At 41.6% G+C, this 25,179-nt stretch overlaps 1 protein-coding gene across 8 annotated transcripts in view; it reads left to right on the top strand.

Annotated features, from left to right (window-relative positions):
* The first annotated feature begins 1,783 nt into the window (after window positions 1–1,783).
* Window positions 1,784–25,179, top strand: part of PCDH9 (protocadherin 9) — a 1,189,516-nt gene continuing 1,166,120 nt past the window's right edge. For 6 of the 8 annotated variants that reach the window (XM_029058411.2, XM_029058415.2, XM_039911200.1 and 3 more), the window contains exons 1-2: window positions 1,784–2,275; window positions 3,605–6,775. In XM_029058411.2, the coding sequence (XP_028914244.1) occupies window positions 3,740–6,775 (3,036 nt within the window). In that variant the 5' untranslated portion in view covers window positions 1,784–2,275; window positions 3,605–3,739. Of the gene's footprint in view, window positions 2,276–3,604; window positions 6,776–9,779; window positions 9,978–25,179 lie in introns of those variants that run through there. The other 2 variants (XM_029058422.2, XM_029058416.2) reach the window with 2 other exon arrangements.

The raw sequence follows: 25,179 nt of genomic DNA, 5'->3' as shown, positions 1-25,179 counted from the left end.
GCCTCGATTCCATTTAGCTGCCATTGTTTTTACGAGATGTTCTTCCCCTGGACTCTATTTATTGCCGTTGTTCTGGTCTGTGTTGTCTCCCCCGATTAGACTGTAAGGCCGCCAAGGGGCAGGGACTGTCTCTCTGTTGCCGACTCGTTCGTTCCAAGCGCTTAGTCCAGTGCTCGGCACATAGTAAGCGCTCAAGAAATACTACTGAATGAATGAAAGGTCTTCCCTGGCCGGGGGGCGGCGAGGAGGGTGGCGAAGCCGGAGGGGATGGGCAGTGTGCGGGACCGTCTGCGGAGCGATCGGGCCGCGCCGGGTGGCGGCGGCCGGGGCGGGGCCTGCCCGGCCCCCGAGGGGCCAGTGCGGCTCAGATCTGCATCTCATTCAATGGTATTCATTCATTCAATGGTATTTATTGAGCGCTTACCCTGTGCAGAGCGCTGGACCGAGCGCTTGCGGAATGGACAGCTGGGCAACGGCTAGAGACCATCCCTGCCCAACGACGGGCTCACCGTCCAAACGGGGCAGACGGACTGCAGAGCAAAACGGAACACAGCGCCAAGGTAACATCATCACCAGAAACGGACCCAAGGGCGCGGACCCCTCATGAAGAAAATAAATGGGGTAATAGATAATCTATCCCAATGAGCCCAGTGCTGAGGGGAGGCAGAGGGGGAGGAGCAGAGGGCAAAGGGGCTTAGCTGGGGGAAGGGGAGGGAGCAGAGGGAGAAGGGGCAGCTCGCTCTGGGAAGGCCTCTGGGAGGAGGTGAGCGCTCAGGAGGGCTTGGTAGAGGGGAAGAGAGTTAGTTTGGCGGCGGGGCGGAGGGAGGGCGTTCATTGCGGGACAGCGGGAGGACGCGGGCCAAGGGTCGACGGGGGCCGGGCATTTCACCCCAGGCCGGTCCTTCCCCGCGGGCGGGCGCCTTGGGGGGGTGGGGCTGGCGACGGGGCCCCCGGGGCTCCTTCCCGGTCCCTCCCCCTGCGCCCCCCCACGGGCCCGTCCTCGGCGCCCTCCGAGGCGGCTGGTCGGCTTTAACCTTTAACCTCTCGCTCCCTCCTTCGCCACCGGGGCCCTGCCCCGGCCCGCCCCCCCCGGCCTCATCCAGACACCGACGGGGAGGGGGCAGCGGGCAGGCATGCAGGCAGGCGGGCGGGCGGCGTGGCGGGCGGGATCCCGGTCCTCGGCTCCGGCCGCGGCCTTCCCCGCCTTGCGGCCCGGCGCCTCGGCCCGGCCGGACGCCCGGGCACGGCGGCCCCTGCCCTGCCCTCGGATCGCCCCCACCGGGCCTCCTCACACCGACCCAAGCGCCCGCCCAGGGCCCGGCGCTTCCCGCGGGAGAGCCCGGCCCTCAGCCCGCCCGCAGCAACCCCGTCCTCGCCGCCGCCGCCGCCGCCGCCGCCTCCGTCCTCCTTGTCCGGGTCTTGCCGCCGCCCCGAGGGGAGGAGGGGCCCGGCGCCACCTCATTATGCAGCGGCCCCGCCCACCCCGCCCGCTGGCGGCCAATCAGCTCTCGGGGGCGGGGCCCCGCCGCCCGCTCTCCCTCCCTCCCGCCCTCCCTCCTTCCCTCCCTCCCTCTGGGCTTATTGAGAGTTACAGCAAGAAATTCAGTTGAGAGAGGAGGAGGAGGAGGAGGAGGAGGAGGAGAGAGGGGGCAGAAGGGAGGGAAGGCGGAGAGGGAGCGAAGCAGCAGAGGGAGAGCGGTCGCATCCTTCCAGGAGAGAGAGAGAGAGCGAGAGAGGGATGAAGATTGGGGGGGCGGCGGAGGCGGCGGCGGCGGCAGCAGCCCGGAGCGCGGGGAGGGGAGAGGGACCCGACCGGCGGGATTCCCGGCCGGACCGGCTCCGCTGACGTTTCCCCGCAGAAGTTGAACACTTCTCCCGCTGGTCGGCGCGGCGCGGGGGTTGGCCCCGGCGGGCGGGCGGGCGAGCAAGCGAGCGAGCGAGCGAGCGAGGCAGGGGGGAGAAATCACGGGGTCTCTGTCTCTGCCCTCCACGTCTCTCCCCTCCACGTCCCTTAAATGCCCGCAGAGGAGCCCGAGCGTCCGGCGGGGTGACGGAGGGAGGGGCTGACGGCGGCCCGGAGAATCTCTCGTCGGGCGGGCCCCGCTCGCTCGCCGGCCCCGACCCACACCTTTCCGCCGCCGGAGGGAGCGGAGCCTTCGGGGCCGCTGCCCGTCTCTTCCCCCGACCGGTGCCGCCCACCGCCCTGGGCTCCGGGGCGTGGGACGCAGCCCCCCGAGCCGCGCAGCGTGTGGGGAAAGGGGGAGCCGCAACTAACGTAAGTGGAAAGTTGCACTGTTTTCTTCGCAGGGTGGCGGGGGAGGGGGGAAGCCGGGGCGGGGGCGCCTGAAGAAGGAGGAGGAGGAGGAGGATAGCAGCGTTGGCCATTCCGGCGACGTTCCTGCTCACGGCTCACCTAGTCGGTCCGTCTGCATCTGTACCTGCAGCTCTCTGCCGGCCCTCGTCGCGGGCATCGGCCACCGGGCCCGCTGGCGGCCGAGCGGATGGGGGCTGCCAAGGACTGACCCACCGGAGGCACCCAAGTGTGCGGCGCGGCTGCTCTGCGCCCGTTTAATTTTCCGCCGGGCGAGCGGTGGAGCAGAAGGGGCTCACCTGCATTATCATCAGCCTGCAGGATTCATAGGTGGCAGCTGTTAGGGGCATCCTGGGGAGAGAGCGGGGGTGAGGAACTGCCCCCTTTCTCTGCGCCTCTCCTTAGAGGGGGGGGAAAAAAGAGAGAGCGAGAGAGAGAGCGATCTAGCCGTCGCTTCCGTCTGTTTCTCCGTAGCGTCCGATGCGTTTAACTTGCATCTGGGGTTCTCTCCTCCCCTTCGGGAAATCCTCCCTCCCCTAGATTGTGACCCGCTTAAGCCAAAGTTCTCCTGTTTTTCTGCATGCGAACGGCAAGGATCCGGAGAGAAGGCGGGGAGGTCGCGGCAAGAAACTGCCAAGTGTCGATAGGGTCCTTTTGGGGCAGGGGGATGGGTGGGGAAGTAGCCCAGCGGCGGCCGAGGCCGCCCCCGTCGCTGCTGCCGCAGCCTGCTCCCCTTCGCCTTTCCCAGGACCGGAGCGGGAGAAGCGAGGCGGAGCGTTGGGTGGAAAAAGAGAGTCATTTTCAGGGGAAAAAAAAGAAAAAGAGATGACTCAGAGAGCGTGCAAGAACACACATTGCTCTTGACATATGACTGTGCGATTAGAAGGAACCTCGGAGGGGTGCTTAGGGTTTTCCCTTGCACCTAAAAAAAAAAAAAAAGGAAGAAAAAATGGGGGGGCGGGGGGGAGGAGGGAGGCACGTTATGATTTACACAGTGTGCTCCAAAATGCTGGGGGACTACGTGGAGAAACTGTAGCTCCTTTTTTAATCCAGAAGTGGCCACATTCGTTTTCTGTTTGCCAATGCAACAAGCTCGGAGAGTGGTGCATTCGTCCGTGGAGTTTACTCACGAGCGGGGACGGTTAAAAATATATATATATATATATCTATCAATCAAAAAAAAATTTTAAAGACTCCACTGTTAATCAGTTTACACCGGAAAATGTGTAGAGGTCGTTGGTGATGGAGGATTCATTTATCGAGCGGTAATATTGTCTCTGATTGTGTTGACAGTTGCTGTCTCCAGATAAAAAATGAGATGTGATGCATCCTGCAGTCCGTGCACGCCTCCTCTTGCGAATCGTGCACCGTTCCTCGGTGGAAGCCTTTAAATCCTAAAATCCGGGAAAAGAAAATCAACACATTATCATGGACCTGAGGGATTTTTACCTGTTGGCCGCTCTGATTGCCTGTTTAAGGCTGGATTCTGCTCTAGCTCAAGAACTTATTTACACTATTAGAGAGGAGCTGCCTGAAAACGTGCCCATAGGAAACATACCAAAGGATCTGAACATTTCTCACATCAATGCTGCCACGGGGACCAGTGCCAGCCTTGTCTATAGACTGGTTTCTAAAGCCGGGGATGCCCCGTTGGTTAAAGTGTCCAGTAGTACGGGGGAGATCTTCACCACGTCCAACCGAATAGACAGAGAAAAACTCTGCGCCGGCGCCGCCTACGCCGAAGAAGACGAGTGTTTCTTCGAACTCGAGGTGGTGATTCTCCCCAATGATTTTTTTCGGCTCATCAAAATCAAAATAGTCGTGAAGGATTCCAACGACAATGCACCGATGTTTCCCTCTCCCGTCATCAACATCTCCATTCCGGAGAACACCTTGATCAACAGCCGCTTCCCCATCCCATCAGCCACAGATCCCGACACGGGCTTCAATGGGGTGCAGCACTATGAATTGCTAAATGGGCAGAGCGTGTTCGGGCTGGATATCGTGGAGACCCCGGAAGGGGAGAAGTGGCCGCAACTGATTGTCCAGCAGAACTTGGACCGAGAACAGAAAGATACCTATGTGATGAAAATCAAAGTGGAAGATGGAGGCAGCCCCCAGAAATCCAGCACGGCCATACTGCAAGTCACGGTAAGCGATGTTAATGACAACAGGCCGGTGTTTAAAGAGGGTCAGGTGGAGGTTCATATCCCAGAGAGTGCCCCCGTCGGCACCTCCGTAATCCAGCTCCACGCGACCGACGCGGATGTCGGCAGCAACGCGGAAATCCGCTACGTTTTTGGCGCCCAGGTCGCCCCGGCCACCAAAAGACTCTTCGCTTTAAATAACACCACCGGGCTGATTACGGTTCAGAGGTCCTTAGACCGAGAGGAGTCGGCTATTCACAAGGTGACGGTGCTGGCCACCGACGGCAGCTCCACCCCAGCTCGCGCGACAGTCACCATCAACGTCACCGATGTCAATGATAACCCTCCCAACATAGACCTCAGGTATATTATAAGCCCCATCAATGGCACGGTGTACTTGTCTGAGAAGGATCCCGTCAATACAAAGATTGCCCTGATCACCGTCTCCGATAAGGACACGGATGTCAATGGCAAAGTGATCTGTTTCATCGAAAGGGAGGTCCCGTTTCACCTCAAGGCAGTTTACGACAACCAGTATCTGTTAGAGACCTCGTCCCTGTTGGACTATGAGGGCACCAAAGAATTCAGCTTTAAAATCGTCGCCTCTGATTCTGGGAAGCCCAGCTTGAACCAGACGGCCCTGGTAAGGGTTAAACTGGAGGACGAAAATGACAACCCTCCAATTTTCAGCCAGCCGGTAATTGAGCTGTCAGTTGCTGAAAACAACCGCCGTGGTCTATACTTAACAACTATTAGTGCCACAGACGAGGACAGTGGGAAAAATGCAGACATTGTTTATCAGCTTGGACCTAATGCCTCCTTTTTCGATCTGGATCGGAAGACGGGAGTTTTGACCGCCTCCAGAGTCTTTGACAGAGAGGAGCAAGAGCGTTTCATCTTTACGGTGACGGCCAGGGACAACGGGACCCCTCCGCTGCAGAGTCAAGCAGCTGTCATCGTCACCGTGCTGGATGAAAATGATAACAGCCCCAAGTTTACCCATAACCATTTTCAGTTTTTCGTATCGGAGAACTTACCCAAGTATAGTACCGTGGGAGTCATCACCGTGACGGATGCAGACGCTGGGGAAAACAGAGCCGTGACCCTGTCCATCCTGAATGACAACGAGAACTTTGTGTTGGATCCTTTCTCTGGGGTTATAAAGTCGAACGTTTCCTTCGATCGAGAACAGCAGAGCTCGTACACCTTTGACGTCAGAGCCACTGATGGCGGGCAACCTGCTCGGTCCTCCACGGCCAAAGTGACCATCAACGTCATGGATGTTAACGACAACAGCCCGGTGGTCATCTATCCCCCTTCCAATACTTCTTTCAAGTTGGTGCCACTCTCAGCCATCCCGGGCTCCGTGGTAGCGGAAGTGTTTGCCGTGGACATCGACACCGGGATGAACGCCGAGCTCAAATATACCATCGTCAGTGGAAATGGCAAGGGCCTCTTTCGGATCGATCCGGTGACAGGTAATATCACCCTGGAGGAGAAACCCACCCCTGCCGACCTGGGATTGCATCGCTTAGTGGTCAACATAAGCGATTTGGGTTACCCTAAATCTCTGCATACTCTCGTGCTGGTTTTTTTGTACGTAAATGACACTGCAGGAAACGCCTCCTACATTTACGACTTAATACGCAGGACTATGGAGACCCCTTTGGACCGGAACATAGGGGACAGTAGCCAGCCCTATCAGAACGAAGACTACCTTACCATTATGATCGCCATAGTGGCTGGCGCTATGGTCGTCATTGTAGTGATCTTTGTCACAGTTCTGGTTCGCTGTCGTCACGCGTCGAGGTTCAAAGCTGCTCAGAGGAGCAAGCAGGGTGCCGAGTGGATGTCTCCCAACCAGGAGAACAAGCAGAGCAAGAAAAAGAAAAGGAAGAAAAGGAAATCTCCTAAGAGTTCCCTCTTGAACTTTGTGACCATCGAGGAGTCTAAGCCTGACGAAGCAGTCCATGAACCGATCAACGGGACAATCAGCCTTCCAGCCGAGCTGGAGGAGCAGAGTATAGGAAGATTTGACTGGGGCCCGGCACCACCGACGACCTTTAAGCCTAATAGTCCTGATCTAGCTAAGCATTACAAATCTGCCTCTCCACAGTCTGCTTTTCATCTCAAACCAGACACTCCAGTATCAGTGAAAAAGCATCATGTGATTCAGGAACTTCCCTTGGACAACACCTTTGTCGGGGGTTGTGACACCCTTTCCAAACGCTCTTCCACTAGTTCAGATCACTTCAGTGCCTCAGAGTGCAGTTCCCAAGGAGGCTTCAAGACAAAGGGCCCCTTACACACCAGACAGGTAAACGAGCACTTTTACTGGTCTATAAGTACTGCGTACAAGTGCCCAATCAACCAGTATTAAAGTGCCAGTGCGTCTTTTTTTTTTGGTTGTCGTCTAACTGGAGCTTAGTTATATTATGAAAAGGAAAAGGAAAAAAAAAAAAAACCTGATTCCCTTTTTAATTCCTCTGGGACTCAGCCAAAAACCTTTGATTTTTGAGAACTGAGTCAACGATTGTTTCGCACCTGGTCTTGTCCTTCCCCCCACCCCACCCCTTCCTCTAATGCCCTTGGCCTACCAAAAAAAGAAAGAAAAAAAAATCAGAGAGAAAGCTAAAATGAGGGCATGGCATAAATGTGTCCCTTTCCAGCCATTGCTATAAAAGTTAAACTATTCTGGTAGGGCAAATTGTATGCAAAAGTATTTCTCATTTGATTGCTTCAAGATTTAAGCGTTTCTGGATCTGAAAAGCGCCTTCAGATGTCAAGTGATAAGTGGCTGTCGAAGGTTTATCTGTGTATGGAGTGTTCTCAATGTTTCAGTTGCTAAAGGGGTAATTTTTTTTTTTATAACCTGACCAAGATAGCCGAATTTTCATAACGTACTTCAATTGTGAAGCATCTGATTGTTGGTAGAATATAACTAAGCCATACAGAAAGTCTTCCTCAGTTTTCATTTAAAATTGTTTTCTTGTAAAATAGTAAAGTGGGTATCACAATAGACAGGTTTTGAGTATTTTTGGAAGCGACCAAAGTATACTTACCGAAAGAATGCACTCACTTGAATCATGTGAAATATGCAGAAATAATCTCCCCCCTGTAAATACTTTCCCCTCTAGTAAATGCATACGTGATTTGTCAGAACTCATTTTAAACTGTGAAATATGCCACATGAAGGGAGATTAAAAGGCTTGAGAAAGTCAGAGTTCAACCCAATCCAGCAGCCTAGTTTTTTCTGAGGTCTAATAATTCCTTGTTAATAAAGATTTAAATGCAGCTCTGTCTAATTTATTTCATTGATGCTTGTCTGTTGCCACCAAATTAGAATGTCAATAATAGCCTGTAGATGGCACTAAGGTACCGTGGCGCTCCTCTTGGCCCAATGCCAATCCTGCAGTGGCTTGGAGATGGGGGGAGGGAAGGAAGGACTAAACTGGTGTTAGAGCCAAAGAATCCTTTTATTTAATGTTTGTTGTACTGTAGCGACCAGTATTTAAGTTGCTGTGTTTGCTCCTTAGTGCTTAACTGCCATTGAATATAGCCTTTCTAGGCTTTGGCAGGGAGAGTGTATAAGATTATTGGACTATTCTCTTCATCCTGGTTTATTTGAATATATTAGGTTTTTGCAAAATATCTCGGGAAAGACAGTGGGAAACTCATTTTGCTGGCAAATGCTATTGGCAAAAGGAATTCATAGTTACCAACTTTAGGCTAAAGTCATTGCATTTATCTTCCCGGTACCGATATGACCCCCTACTAATACTGTTGATTCTGGAGAGACCAAGAGGTCTCACAGCAATATGTCATTACATTGAAAACAAGCCCTTGAGACTCAAAGTCAATTCAGGGAAATACTCCTTAAACACTCAGTATACATAAGACTTTCCAGTTGAAATTTAGGGAACTCTCTGCCCACTTACACACACACACACACACACGAATTATTCGTAATGTTTTAAAGTTACAGACTTTCAAAACTTCACATCGGGGGTATTAACCACTTAAAATTAAGTGGTTGGCATACCTAATGTTCAAAAAAAGGTTGATGATTAAAAGTTTCAGTTTAGGGGAGAGTTGCAGGAAGTTTAGATTAAGAATGGGATTTGGGGGATGGTACATGCCCTCATTTTTGCCCATCGGGTTTTTCTAATCAAATTAAACAGTCATTTTCCAGACTTGTAAAGGAAAAAAAAACTATTTTATTATGACATGCTTTTAATGAATGCTAAGACTTTATCATCAACATACGTCTGTTGATTTATAATTTGGAATTACATCATGAAAATCAAATGTCTGTGGCTTTGATTATGTAAAATACTTAAATGATAGCTTTCTTTCAAGTGTATTGACGTTTTTATTATTACTTTTCTGCTTTATGACTGGTTTAAGGACTAAGAATTCTGCCAACACCGCCTTTTCTGCCAGATGAGTGGTTTCAAACTGACATAAGAGTGTTCTTTTTGTGCCACCTTAATTCTCAAGTTCCTGTTGTAACTGCAAGTTTAGCAATATTTACTCTCCCACACTGGTGTCTTTAGAATATGCCTTCCATGGTAATATCGGGCAAATATGAGATTGGGGTTCACTGGACTCGTAATGCGTTCACTCTCCTTATATGGGGATTTCAGTGCCGCAGTTTTGTTACCTTGCTATTTCCTTCATTGTAATCATTTGTGTTGAAAAAAGGCACTTCTCTTTATCTTGTAATCATGATGAAGATTGCAAAGGATCTTCTTCCACTTTGTGGAGAAGTTTTTGTTTTTACATTATGAGAGGGTAATTGAGATGCTGAGTAGAGGGTTAGGGCATATAGAGAGATATCAAGTTGGGGCAACATTATTTAAAGATTGGTAACTTATACTCTTATTCCAAAGAGGTGTTTAACAGAAAATAAAGTGCTAAATATGTAGTCATTTTCAGTTTGTTTTTTCATCCTGAGAGATATGTTTAACTTGGACCTGTATGCCTAACTGCAGGGGAAATTGATAACCAGTCAGTCATGAATCTTCGGTCATGAGGGTTGGACAGCTGGAATGCTCTCTATCACTTCAAGAATATTAGTGCTAAGAAGAACAGAGGTTCTTCTGTGTTGATCCTGAACAGTTCATGGAGAGGCTTTAGTAGAAAACATTTGGAGTATTTAAAATAGGAGTGCTGATGATCAGTCAGTAAAGTCATTTTTGATTTCTCTGTTCAGGTAGCAGATTAGCCGGGGGTCATATAACATTGGTGAAACTCCAAAATAATATTGTTCTTTAAATTATAGATTCAGCTGTACTGTCATCTTGTTTTTCTTTTTCCAGGTTTAACTACCCCATACTATAGGAAGTGTGCAACGTCAGTGTTTTTCAGGTTCCCTCTCACGTGATATGCCAAAAAAATTGGTATGAAAGTCATTTCATCACTTTTTCATGGTTGAAGATCAGTTTCACTGAACTTCCAAAAGGCTGTGTTCCTTCATGTATGATCATTATCAAAAAATAAATCTTATTAGACTTTTAGCAATACTATTAGTTTCTTCTACTAAAAGAAACATAAAAAATAATAAAACCTTAATCAGAAATATTTTAAACATTCAGGTAATATAAATTAATATCACTGCTGAATGTATGTTTCCTGTTATGAGTTCAATTGCCACGGGAAGTCTGTTTTTTGTTTTACCTTTTCAATGTTGCTGTGTGGTTTCTGTGTCCTAAATATGAGGAATAAGTCTCCAGAGAATTGAGGAGGATTTTACGTAGATGCAGGAGACATACAATTTCCGAATAATGTGATGCTATAAAATTCTACAATCCTATTTTTGAATCTAGGGACAGAAAACTTCAGTTACTCTTTCAGATTTTGACTTCCAAAATATCCAAAATTCTCTGAGCATTGCAAAACCTATCAGACACACTTTATTGATAGCAGTTTTATTGTAGCTAGAGGCTTTACAGTGAGCTGTTTATTGCTGCTCCCTAACTTAGTTGACAGCAATTGGGGAATTAATTTTCTTTACCCTTGTGTGCTTTCTTGGATACAAACAACAGATGTTAAAGACATGAAAACAGTGACCTATTTACATCTGACAAGTATTAAGTATGTGTTCTACCTGTATGAATGCTGCTGAAGTTTTATTTGCAGCAGAGATACAAACGTGTTACATTTTAAAGGTGAAAAATATAAAATAAAATTTGACTTTTCAATCGATCCCAGTTTAGGATACCATTTCTGTATATATTCGGCGTTTGTGTTCACTTCAGTGAACATTTCAAAAAAGGCATTTTATCGACAAGAATAATTATAGCATTAAAGCATGCAGCTATATACAAGTAATCTCTGCATGTATACAATATACTTCTTAATCAGGTTCAAGACAAAGAGTGTCGGTCACTCCATAGGCTGTAACTTCCATTTCATGTCACACTTCTTGAAAGTTCAATCTTTCCGTTGCTGAAGTGTAGTAACATCTGCTGCAAGATGTAACAGGCAGATATTTCTTATAATAATTTATTAGAATAGCAAGAGGGAATGTCAAATCCAATTATTGATGCAAAGCAAATGTACATGAGCAGGATGGTGCCCAAAATAGCATTTTTTTCAAGACATTGGATTGGCAGCTTTTAAAAGAAGATAAAATAATCGGTGAGGAAGATTCAGTTGGCTCTCCTAACTCAATCGATATGCAGATCATTTTAGAGAATACACTCTGTGCTCTATAGTAAATAACTTTCATTTCCATTACTAGCCTTTTATACAGTCTTACTCTGAACCATGCCCTGGTGTACAATCATAATTTGGGCCATTACTTAAGTAAAGATGTTCATATTCATGCACACATTGATTTAAGAGAAAGCAAAGAGGTGTCACCCATTTATTCACCAGTACCCTTTCTTGATACTTAAATGGTGCTGCTAACATTTTCGAGGCCCCTATGAATATTGGCCATTACACCACTCCTATTGTTGTATGTCTCTGTTATTCTGCTGCAGAGATTAAAAAGAAGTCTGTATGTTAGTAGTAATGTATTAAGGACAGAGAAGGGTGGAAAAAATATATAAAAAAAGAGTATTTTAAATATAAATATTCCAGGTTAATTACAACTTCATTTAAAATGAAATTTTAAAAAAAACCAACACTTTACTGTAAACATACTGCATGCCGTGATCGAGTTTTTGTGGCATTTCAACTTGTTCCTCTCATCAAAATAATGAGTTGCTTCTGTTTTCAATGAAGTCAACTTGTCTTATTTGAATGCGACGTTCATGAGCTATGATAATTAATCCTAAGAAAACTCTTGAGTTCCTTGCTGTTCTCCTCCTCTGGGTTCGCCACTGCACTGTAGTGTTAGAGAGGTCGTTATAACTTAGGCAACTAATTTTCAGGGAATCGGCTTTATAGTTTAGTCCTGCTTTCCTTTAGGGTATCCGTGGGAAAGGGAAGGGAAAGACTCTAGTTCCCCATTCCAGCTAACTCCTACACTTTGTCTTCAGCCAGGCAAGAGATTTCTATACAATGAATACAGATTTAATTAGATTGAAAATCATTCCATTCTGTAATGATATTCATTCAGTCGTATTTATTGAGTGCTTACTATGTGCAGAGCACTGTACTAAGCACTTGGAATGTACAGTTCGGCAGCAGATAGAGACAGTCCCTGCCCAACAATGGGCTCACAGTCTAAATGGGGGAGACAGAAAACAAAACAAAACAAGTAACTGAAAATTACTTCTTGAATACCACAATGACAAGCACACTATCATGTCAGAGGTAAATACACAGGGTATACAAGGGTATATAGTAAGCTATCTCCCCAGGATTTGAAAACGTTAACACTCTAACTAGATTGTCCAACATAATACCAAGGCCAGCCAAGTTGATTATTGTGAAAATTCAGTCATAGAGTGGTGTGTTTTTTTTCTCATTCGATTATTTTGTTTTTATACTTTTAGGTGGAAGATAGTAAAAATGTTTATATGAATATCTTGATATTCCCTAATATATAGTTTATTTCAAATAATTTTCTGGTATATTATTTGCCTTTTGGTGCACAAACATACAGGCACATACGGATGACATAAATAAAGAGGAATAAAGTAATTCTCTAGTGGATTAGGACAGTGTATCTTACTGCACCAGCACTCTTCAAGTAAATGCTTGCTTATTATCAAGAAAATGCCTAATATGCCTATTATGTGTAAATTCTGAAAGGGCAGGAACCATGTACCTGAACTTTTAATTCCATCTGCTGCAGTTGATAGGCATTCTGTAAATACAGCCATTTTTCCTCTGCAACCAATTCAGATCTCAGTGTGATCGAAGTCAGAGCTATCCCAATTCGTTAATCTCTCCATTTCATTTTGTCTTCCTAGATATGATTGAGAGTATTTAGGTTAAAAAATGTGTATCTCTAAGTTTGGAAAGTACTCTTTAATTGGAAGAAGTCATGATGCTTTCTGCACAACAGAGTGAAGTTAGGCTTCTGTGGATTTGGCTGTATGCCACGTTGTATCCATTATTACATTCATGAGATTCTATCATTATTAATACTCTTTCGCTATCTAGTATGTAAATGGTCAAGACCTTAAGATAAACTTTACATGATATATGAAATTTAAACTCTTTTCATTTTTAAGGACTCAACAAGTTAGGCTGTTTCAAGTGGGTTTACATTTTCTAGTCTGTAAAAGAAAAATCCATTTAAAATATCCTCCTTCAGGATGTTATCACACTAGCCAGAAAGTCAAATCTTAATTTAATTTTAAACATCCATAATAGCAGCAGTTAGATCTCATAAGAGTAATAAGGCTACAATACTATTTTTTTAATAAGCTGACTGCCCCTCCCCCCCACAAATTGTGATCTGTATAAAAATAAGTTTCATTTGAGAAAATGTAATATCACTTTTAAATACCGGTTACACTTCTTTATTTGAGATTTCAGCAGTTTTTTATTCAGCAAACTGCTTAATTTATCAGCACTTCATTTTGAAAAGCATCCTTGCTTTTGCTTCTGGTTTGCTATAAAACCATTCAACTGTCAGGCATCAGAAACCCAGAATAAAACAAGATATATTATCATGACTGGTGTTTTTGTTTTTGTTTTATTCCCATATTTTCTCCCCCAAATTAAGATTACTCAAACACTCATATGGGTAATTAAGGTATGCCCTGCCCAGATTGTGAAGATAGCTATTAACAGTAAGAATTATTCACAATATTAGCTTTATGTTTTTCTACCAACCCATTTACAATGAACTCTCTCGAGCAAATATTTCAGTGCTCTGCACACGTTGAGTGCTCAAAAAGCATAGTTGATTGATTCGGGAACATTCCTGTAAATTTGGTTATATTATCAGGTTTCTCTAGCTTTAATGAATCACTGCAGGGCATTTAGAGGTGGGAGCTTACTTCAAGTGTGTTTTGTCATAGTTATGGCTTCATTCATCTTTTGAATGAAATGTGAGGACTTGTTTTGATTTTCATGCATGCAGAATTCAGGTATTAAAGCACAAAATTCAACAAATTACATTTAGAGGGAAGAGCACTGTTATGTGGACAGCCTAACAGACATGTTTCAGGAAGGTAAAAAGGCACGTGCAAGTCATTAAAGAGAGATATGAGTCCCCTATTATATTTCTCCTATACTGCTCACTGTGGAACTCCTTGAACAAGAAAATCACAAGAAAATATGTCTTTGACTACTCAGGTGTTTCATAAAGTTTCCCAATAATAACTAAATATGGTTTTTCAAATCTCTGAACTGTCAAAATGATAGTGTCATGTTGTAGTCCCGGAATTTCATGAAAAACTTGGGTTTTTACTCTTCTTAGACAGTATTCATTACTATCTGAACATCTCCACATTTCAGTATTACCCAGCTTTGCTAATATCCAAGATCTGGCCTTCCTCTGTGCTTTAGCATTTGATTAAGAAATACTTTAATCCCTTGCAGGGTGTACTGAGAAACTAATGGATTGTAGAGTATTTCGGTCTTTAAGCTTCAATTGAAAATGTTGTGAAGAATTGCCATTCAGCTGATGCTTGCATATATCTCTTCCTGTGCATATTACTCTAGATGCTTCTTTTTTGACCTCATAAATCCTTTGCTTTCCTTCATAGAGATTATTTTTCTCCATCAAAAGTAAATGTATTAGTGAAGACATTCAGGATTCTGGTTTCAATGAATGCCATTCCAGGAGGGGAAGATATGGCACATTTTCCACAGGAATTAGATAGTTAGGGTGAACCTTCCATAAGCACATAGGAAAAGTGTAATAAAAATAAAATGGAACCACATGATTTTAAAAGCTGAGTTTTAGATAGCCCTTCTATTTTGAGAATTGATTTAAAAAAGGAGTAATACCAGCCTTTTCCCTTGCATTAATATGATATGCAGCTTTAGGAATTTTATTTCTGATTTCTTTTAAAAAGGTCCAAATTTTGGATGCACCTGAAATGGAGGAGGGTCAGAGTACATATATAATGACAGGTTATCCATACAGTAATGGAACTATTCAGTGCAGATCAGGCAAGACTTTGAAGCATTATCCAGGCTATACAAGCCCTAATCTTTTCCTCTCTTGTGAATGGGAGGCCGATTGTGCCTACTTTTGTGATAAAATTTTACCGGAATCCCGTAATTGAAATATGATGGAAATCTTAGGGGTTTTGGAAGACTTGACATTAGCATACGAGAAATCTTAGCTCACTCTGGAATTTATAAACTAATTCTGTTGTGTGTCAACCAATCAATCATATTCATTGAGCACTTACTCTGTGAGAAGCACCGCACTAACTGCTTGGGAGAGTACAATATAACAAAATTGGTAGATACATTCCCTGCCCACAAGAGCTTACAGTCTAGACGGAAGATAGACATTGATATAAATAGATAAATAAATGTACAAAAGTGTTGTGGGAGGGGTGCATAAAGCATGCAAATCCAAGTGCAAGGTCAGCACAGAGGGGAATGGGAAAAGAAAAAATAAGGACCTCTGTTATGAATGGTCACATCTATTTTTTTTTTTCCAAATAAGTTGTGAAATCCACAGTCCAGGGTCTCGCTGTGATTTAGGATGCATGATTGCTTTAGAACATACCAAAAGTATTCCATGGAGCAGAATGGAAGAAAATATTGCTTGGTGTTTCTGAGTATATTTCAAAATTTGAAAACATTCAGAAACTAAAACCTGAATAACAATTCAAATAAATACATAGAAATCTTTAGTCTTGAGGAAACTTGTCTTGAGCAAAACCAACCAGTGATTGCAGTAAATCTGTAGTTCTATTTGGACTTCCTGAATGTGCAGGTCCAGGAATCTCTTTGTAAAAACTGCACGCAATAAATGGAGCAAAAGAAATTTAACCCATAAGTGAGTTAGATATCCTCCTGTGCCATCTATTTATGTCATGAAACAGTTTTCTATTGGAAAAACCTTCACAGAAATCTTCATTACGTAAGGCAGCTCTTAAACAATGACCTGCATGAACCATGTATCTTCACTGTTTATGTTTGTCACATTTACATCACAATATAATGTGTGGATTTGTCTCTGTTCTAAACTTATCCAGGACAGCAAGTAAAATAACCTGTCATGGCAGTAACATTTTTTCCTTGAAAGTAACCTATTTCATTTGCCATGTTTAACACAAGCTAAAGTGGCCAAGCTGAACTTTTTTTGCCATCTGTAGAATATCTTTGTTGGTCCCAAATCTTCATTAGCCCAGAGCAGAATTTTCTGTTGTAATTTATTAATGGGTTTTCTTATGCAAAAGGAATAAAAATGTACTTTAGCATCTCTATACAATGATAACAATAAAGCAGACATTTAAGATGTTTAGGATGTTAATAACACTTCCGCACTTCTTTGTCCCACTTCATGTGCTTGTGTAACAGCACTGATAAGCTAGATAAGATGACCTTACTTCTAATGAAACAAACGGTCACAGACTTTACAATTCTCAAAAATATATTGACCTGGTAAGAGTAGAAGTAACTTGGTTACTGTTTAATGATTTTCTGTCCACATGGATTCATTTTCATTTCATTCTCACCAACAAGATCTTCTTCCAAAAGGACTTCTGTTATAAATGCCACAAATGCATTGATTAAAGTATAAATGTGATACCACTTAGGCATTTCAATGGCATAAGCAGGCATTTCAATGGCATAAGCAGGCAATTCAAATCAGTTCTTCATATCACTACATGTTAACTTTGGGCAATCAATTCCTTGATGATATTGGCAGCAACAATTGAAAGAGTTTGTACTATCCGTGGAAGACCATCTGTTATATCAGCTACCATTCATCTAAAAGAATTAGTATCAATCCCAAACATGAAGTATGAAGTGCTGCTACCTGATGAATGATTGTTATACCCAACATGGGTAGCAATTTGAACCATCACAATCAAAGTATCTAAATGCAACTTCGTAAGTGAACACTGAAGATCTGGAAAACTTCATTTAATTCTGCCCCAACAGAGTATGGGAGTACTTTAATTGTTTATGTAATTGATATTAATAGCCAAGATGTTTGACATGGAAGCTCAATTGTTGGCCATGAAAAACTCTAAAATATATATGTGTATATATATATTTTATTCTACAGTATTCCATTATAGAAGCAGCCTAACAGATGGTCCTGCATGGATAGCACAGACTCTTTTCAATTTTTGCAACCAATCTCATCAAGGAATTGATGGCCCAAAGTTAACACGTAGTGGTATGAAGCATGGGCCTGGACTTCAGAAGGTCATGGATTCCAATCCCAGCTCTGTCACTTGTCTGTTGTGTGACCTTGGACAAGTCACTTCACTTCTCTGTGCCTCAGTTACCCCATTTGTAAAATGGGATTGAGACTGTGTGCCCCATGTGGGACTAAAGACTGTGTCCAACCAGCGTGGCTTAGTGGAAACGGCCTAGGCTTGGGAGTCAGAGGTCATGGCTTCTAATTCCAGCTCCGCCACTTGCCTGCTGTGTGACTTTGGGCAAGTCAATTTATCTGTGCCTCAGTTACCTCATCTGTAAAATAGGGATTAAGACTGTGAGCCCCATGTGGGACAATGTGCTTACCTTGCATCTATCCCAGCGCTTAGAACAGTGCTGGCACATAGTGCTGAACAAATACCATTGTTATTATTATTATTGTTCCTTGTATCCACTCCAGTGCTTACTACAGTGCCTGGAACATAGAAAGCGCATACCAAATGCCATTATTATTATTATTATTATCATTAGTCTCCTTTGCTATTTCCCTGTTATTGAATGGAACTCTGGTTGTATATGTATTTTCCAGTATTGATAAATATTTTGCAACATTTTAATTTGGGCTTTTTTCTTTTATTACTTTGAACGTTCCTTGTGAATTTTATTTCTCTAACTACAGTATATGCTAAGTAGTCATCTACATTGACATGTTTTTATTAATGTAAAACTGATTAATAAGCTATGTTCACATTAGTTTCTCTTGATGGAGAAATCAGTTTTAAAGATTTTCTGTTCTTAACATCCTGGTCACATGGGAAGAATGATGTAGATAAGATTACTGTTTCAATTAATTATTTTCTCTAGCTCATTTCTTTTTGAGTATCTCCTCAATTTGCTTTTTCACTCCCATTTTTAGCATTTACTTGCTCTTTCACTCACTAATACTCTACCCATCTGAGGATTTTTGCTTTATACATCAGTTCTATTGCAAAGCTACATACAAAAAGTCAAATCCTTATAGAGAAGCGGCATGGCCTACTAGATAGATAGAACACAGGCTTGTGAGTCAGAAGGACCTGAGTTCTACCCCTGACTCTGCCTTGTCTCTGCTGTGTCACCTTGGGAAAGTCACTTAAGTTGTTTGTGCCTCAAATGCCTCATCTGTAAAGCTCATGTGGGACATAGACTGAATCAAATCCGATTACCTGGTATCCACCCCAGTGCTTAGTACAGTTTCTGACCCATACAAAGCATTAAATGACATTAAAAAAATCATACTTAAACAGCAGGAGATATTTGATACATATTAGTACTAGCTCCTATTTATTTAATTAATTGGAGAGTAGATATATTGAGTAATAGAATCTGTGGTGGAATTAAACTAGTTCAGATGTTCATGGTATATCTTAATTCTGAGGATCTGCCAATTGAAACTATAAAAGCATAATAGGGAGAAGTATAGTCAACCTGACTGGTTTCAAAATTGAACCATATGCATTAATAGTTTATAAGCAATCTTTGCATAGTTACATGATTTGTATTTCCTATATTATAAATAAAAATAATTTGGCCCGAAATAATAAAAAATAATTCAGCATAAGTCATATTATTTTCTTTTCTGTTCAGGCTAGTTTCTGTAGTGTTTTGGGGCAGGTGACATTTACTGGAACCAAAATTTGGATTTGGATCTTGGTCTAAAAATTATTTACCCATTATATCAACTGGAATATTAATAGTACATACTAGTAATTTCTGTGTACAGTGTGATGTGGTGTTGAAAGATGGTCATGTATATGCCTGCGGCTTCATTCAATTGTATTTCCTGAGCACTTACTGTATGCAGAGCACTGTACTAAGGGCTTGGAAAGTACATTTTGGCATCAAATAGAGACAATCCCTATGCAACAACAGGGTACTACAACACCAGATTTCCTTCATGACATTTATAGGACAATGGTTCCCAACATGTTGCCTCAGTATTAATAGGTCACAGTTTGTAATTAAACAACTTTATCATAAGTTTTTCTATAACTGCTGATACTAGACTAAATTGATCCTATAGTACTTTGGTAATTATATAATTACCTAAAAAATGTTTTTGCATTTGTGCTTCGTTTCATAAAATAATAAAGACATCCATTATCAATAAATGATTGATTAAGAAAAACAGATCATTTATCTAGGTAGTCAATCTGTTTTTCGTGGAAATACATATCTGTATTCTTGCCCACACTTTGATATTTCTGAAACTACATGAAAAATTACAAATTGTCATCCAATAATTTTTTTATTTGTTTTATGCTTAGATCCTCAGAAAGCGAACCATTTACACCATGGAGATGTACATGGAGGTACTAAGCTTAATTGTGGGCAGGGAACATGTCTCTGCACTCTGTTACATTGTACTCTCCCAAGTGTTGTACAGTGCTCTGCATATATTAAGCGCTCAATAAGTGGATACAGGTAACATATCCATCCTGTGTCATCTTACCCAAATGATTTCTCCTAATTTAAATCAATGTCAAGAAATATTTTTCCAATCTGACAGAAATCTTTTTATTTAATAGATGGTCCTCCATTTTCAGGGGAGTAATGAAATACTATAGTTCTGAAAATTGAAAGAATGCTAGAGTTTGAATATCTGCTTTTCATATTTAGGAAAAAATACACTTACTTGAATTTATCCAAATTCCTTCCCAAGATTAATTTTAATTAGAGGCCCATTCCAAAATATGAATTTGATATAGAGTAACTCAAAAGTATATTTCACAGATCGTAGTGACCAATGAGAGAAAAACAAAACAAAATAAAAACTGGGAGCAGATAAATTTGGAAATCAAATCTGACATTCATTTTAGTATAAACTCCATTACATGAACTTTTCAAATTCATAAAATGTTGCACCCGAATGCTACCTTGCCTTGCCTAAAAAGTATCATATTTTGATTCCAGGATAATTCCCCATTTTAGCATGAAATTAGGCTTTATAATGAATATACAAGATGGCACCAAAACTATTAAAGACATTACCTAATGCTACAGACTTGGAAGAATTATGATTAACCCACAGAGAGTAGTTTAAAGAAAAAAATAAAAAAGAAATCTGTTAAAATAAATACATGGGAGGGGACACATCTGTCCTGGTTAAATTATACCAGAAATCAATTGAAATTTGATGTTTTTTATGGCATTTGATCAATTACTGAACAGTACGTACTATAAATGATTTCAAAATAAATTAAGAATTGTGAACACTTCACAGATTATAAATGAAAACACCAGCTTTACAAAAGGCAGGATTCAGTTTGGATTTTAAAAAACTTTCATATGTCACCAATAAATGTTTTCAAAGTATGGCTTTGATTTTGAAAGCGTATTTGGGATTTTAAAAATCAAAACAAACTAAATAAAATTGCTATTTGAATTTTTTCTTTACCATTATTTTCCCATAATGTGGCACTCTTTTGGTTTCATGTAGAAAGAAAAAAAATAACAGTTCCTTGAATCTTGGTTTTATTTTATAAATAATTATACTGATGCCTCATCATTTTGTAATGTTGATTTTACTTTTTTTAATATACCAAATTGCGTTCCTACTCTAATGCATGTGTTCTTTATCTGTGCGTCTATTACCCAGAAAATAAGCTTTCATTCCTTATATTAAAATTTAGTAATAAAATGGAAAAGCTCTTATTATTAGTTGTTATACTTTGGGTGGAAATTATACTTATGAAAAGATAGGAATAGGATAAAACACATTTTAGTTTTAGCTGATTGCTCCTTACGTGTCAGTTGTTTCTGCAATACAATTTTCCAACTATCGAGGTAGACATTTTTAAGAAGAAATTTAGTCATCAACTAATAACCTTAGTATTTGAATTATAGCAATTATAATTTTGAAGGTTTTTTTGATAATATTGAATTGAATTGAACTCTATTTTAGATCACTATGCAGAATTACCAGGTTCTATTCTTGAAATTTTTGCCATCTTTGTAAACTGGATAAATTTTTCATGTTAAGAAAAATTACTAGTGATTTTTAGGGTAATAGTGCCTTTTACTTTTATCAATACTATACTTAAAATGTAATTTTTACCCTTTTATGGAACTAAAGTAGGCACATAATCAAGAGAAGACTAATCACATAATCTAGGAGGAAAGGGTTTAGTACAATATTCTGTACACAGTAAGCACTCAACAAGTGTCATTGATTGATTTGTCTTTTATTCTTGTCTAAGCGGCATAAATAAATTATTTGAGGCAATTACCAGGAAAATTCAAGTAACCAAAGTCACTATTGAGGACATTATCTGGCAGAGCCAACTAAGGGCCAGTCCTTCAGTTTTTCAATAGTTTACCTGGCTTTCAACTGATCTGTCTATTGTCCAATAATTATTATTATTGTGATATTTGTTAAGTGCTGCCTGGCACTGTACGTAGTACTGGTATAGATACGAGGTAGTTGGGTTGGACACAATCCTTGTCCCACTTGAGGCTCACAGTCTTAATCCCCAATTTACAGATGAGGTAAATGAGGCACAGAGAAGTTAAGTGGCTTGTCCAGGATCACACAGCAGACAAGTGGTGGAGCCGGGATTAGAACCCATGTTCTTCTGACTTCCAGGTCTGTACTAGGCCATGCTGCTTCTAGGATTGCAGTACCAATCTTATACCAGACACTCTGTGACCATTTAAAAAATGTTTTATATTGAACTTTCCTATTCTGAAGTTCCTTCTGCCCTTTTTTAAAAAAAAAAACAAACAAACTGGGATATGGCATCAGAGTTCATAAAAACCTGAGAGGGAATTCAAGGCCATGGAGCATCTTGATGGAATCCACGTGTCCCCCAGGAAAAATATTCTAGGATTCAGCAAAGTAGATGTACTTGCATAAATGGCAAACAAGACATCACCATCTTATGCTGTATGCATGGCATAATGTGTATGATGAATAACATGTCTCTTTATCTCATGTTCATAAAGTGCTTTCATTTGAGCCAAGCCCAAGAATCAATCAGTCAATCAATTAGTCAATCAGTGGTATTGATTGAGCACTTGCTGTGTACAAAGCACTGTACTTAATACTTGGGAGGGCACAATACAACAACAGAGTTGGTAGAAACATTCCCTGCCCACAAAGAGTTTACAGTTTGCGGGGGAGGGTGGGTAAGTGATTTGGGCAAATCTGATTGGCTATGTGATAATTACTCTCTTATTCACCCCACATATCCAAACCATCACAAAAACCTGCCGGTCTCATCTTCACAACATTGCCAAGATCCACCCTTTCCTCTCCATCCAAACCACTACCTTGTTGGTACAAACTCTCATCCTATCCTGACTGGATTACTGCATCAGCCTCCTTGCTGACCTCCCAACCTCCTGTCTCTCCCCACTCCAGTCTATACTTCACTCTGCTGCCCGGATTATCTTTCTACAGTAACTGTCTGGGCATGTCATGCCCCTCCTCAAAAATCTTCAGCAGCTGCCCATCAACCTCTGTATCAAGCAAAAACTCCTCATTCTTGGCTTCAAAGCTCTCCATCACCTTGCTCTATCTTACCTCACCTTCTTTTTCTCTTCCTACAGCCCCACCTGTACACTCTGCTCATCTGGTGCCTCTATCCTCCTCACTGTGCCTCGTTCTTGCCTATCCCGCCATCGAACCCTGGCCCAGGCCCTACCTCTGTCCTGGAATGCCCTCCTTCCACACATCCGCCAGACTAGCACACTTCCCCCCTTCAAAGCCCTACTGAAAGCTCACCTCCAGGAGGTCTTCCCAGACTGAGCCTCCCTTTTCCTCTGCTTCTCCTCTCCTCCCCATCACCCTGACCCCCTTCCTCTGCTCTACCCACCTCCCCGCCCACAGCACTTTTGTATTTATGTACATATTATTTATTTTGTTAATGTGTATATATCTATAATTCTATTTATATTGATGTTATTGATGCCTGTCTACTTGCTTTGTTTTGTTGTCGCTCTCCCCTTTCTAGAATGTGAGCCCTTTGTTGGGTAGGGATTGTCTCTGTCTGTTGCCGAATTGTACTTTCCAAGCGCTTAGTACCGTGCTCTGCACAGTTAGTGCTCAATAAATACGATTGAATGAATGAATGAATGAATAATCAGAAAGACATTTATAAGATGACAGCTACTCCACTCACCATTTATGACTCCTTCTTAGGTCTCCATTTTGATTAATTAGATTTGTAAATTTCTTCCTGTATTATCTATCAATCAGTATCTGTGTCCCCCATCTTCCTTTCAGCATCCCACAACGTATATGTTATTCTCTCCAAGTAACTGTAGATAACAGCATCAACAATGAAAAATAACTTTCACATTTTTTCATACTGAACATCGTACAGTGCTTGGACATTTCTCCATGCATTCAATAGAGTAATTTTCCTGTTGCATTTTTTCCATAAGATGAAAAAAATACAGCAATGTACAGTGAAAAAAGTATGTATTCTTGAAACTATGAATATAAGAAGTGTGTGACCTGTGCAGGTGAATATCATAGAAACATAAAATATGAAATCAAATATACTTTAATTTTATTTGACATCCAGGATCATGCAGATTGTATTCCTACTCAGCTGTGCATAAGTGCATCGGCTATCATGTAGATAAATTAATGGAATTAATTGTTAAAGCAATCTCTAACAGGTTTGGAAAAGATGAATGTATCTAGATTGACAGTTGCAGAAGCCGTTTGCCAACCATTGTCGTAGATCAAGTCTGGAAATAATTCAGTGAATCAAAATTTATATGTTCAATCAAATCTATTGTCGAATGTCACAATAAAAATCAGCAGTACATAGAAAAATAAATATGACAGCTGTTTCAAGCTAATTACCTGACCACAGATTATTTGAGATATCTGGAAGTTTAGTTATGTAAGAACTAAGTTAACTATGCAGATACATAAACTATATTAAACACATTCCTCAAAATGTTAATGGAATACTTTATGTTCACTATAGGTGGTGTTCACTCTGTACATTGGGGCATATTTTAAAATAAACAAGATAAGTTAACTATGCAGATACATAAACTATATTAAACACATTCCTCAAAATGTTCGTGAAATACTTTATGTTCACTATAGGTGTTGTGCACTTTAAATGTACATTTGGGCATATTTTAAAATCAATCTGTTACTATAGCATTCAAATAAATTCTCTTTTATCATCTATTAAAATAGCTTTAGTTCACTCTGTGCAGTATTTTTAGAGTGACAAGTCAATTAAACTTGGTATATAGTGCATATTTATTACTTTTGAAAGAGAAAGTTGCTGTTGATTTAGACACTGTTATATCACTGCCTTTCCCTGTCTTTCTTCCCATAAACAGTTATTGTCTTTAATTTGGGAACAGATTACAACTACCTCTCTCAACTGCCTTGAGATACTGAAGAAGTTTTGCATTCTAGGAACAAAAGGAAAATCCAGCTCTTCAGTATTCATAATAAGCTTTGAGTCAAGATGATAATACAACTTTCTTTAAGAAATACTAATTGCAGAAATTGTTAAGCACTTATTATGTGCTAAGGTTGTACTAAGTGATAGGTAAAGTTAATTACGTGAGTAAAAAAATCACATGCTTCATTCAGTACATTAGAAGTGGTCAATTATAGCAGATTCTGACAGGAAAAGAAAGTGTTGTGTTGGAAAAATATCCCAAGTAATGAGTCAGGTTAGGCCAGCCTTTTATTCATTTTGTTGCAACAAAAGGTCAGTGGCTGAGGATGAATCCATCCATATATTTCTCGCTTCCCTAAGTGATGCAGTACCAAGTCCCTCCTTCTAGTCCGACCCCTCCTTTCAAGCCCGATTTGTTCGTGTGCTGGATTGGCATATCACGTGCCGCTCCGCCCCTGTTTGTTGTTTCAATAGCCTCTCATTATACACCAAGATTCTTCATTATCAGCTTTGGGTCATCCAGCGAACACTCTGGCTGAAGAAGTCTTCAGCAAGAAGTCTTCAGCAAACATAGGTTTGGGTTTCATGGCTA

The sequence above is a fragment of the Ornithorhynchus anatinus genome, chromosome 2 (genome assembly GCF_004115215.2).
Source record: "Ornithorhynchus anatinus isolate Pmale09 chromosome 2, mOrnAna1.pri.v4, whole genome shotgun sequence".
Lineage (NCBI taxonomy): Eukaryota > Metazoa > Chordata > Mammalia > Monotremata > Ornithorhynchidae > Ornithorhynchus > Ornithorhynchus anatinus.
This window is presented reverse-complemented; position numbering and strand designations above follow the sequence as displayed.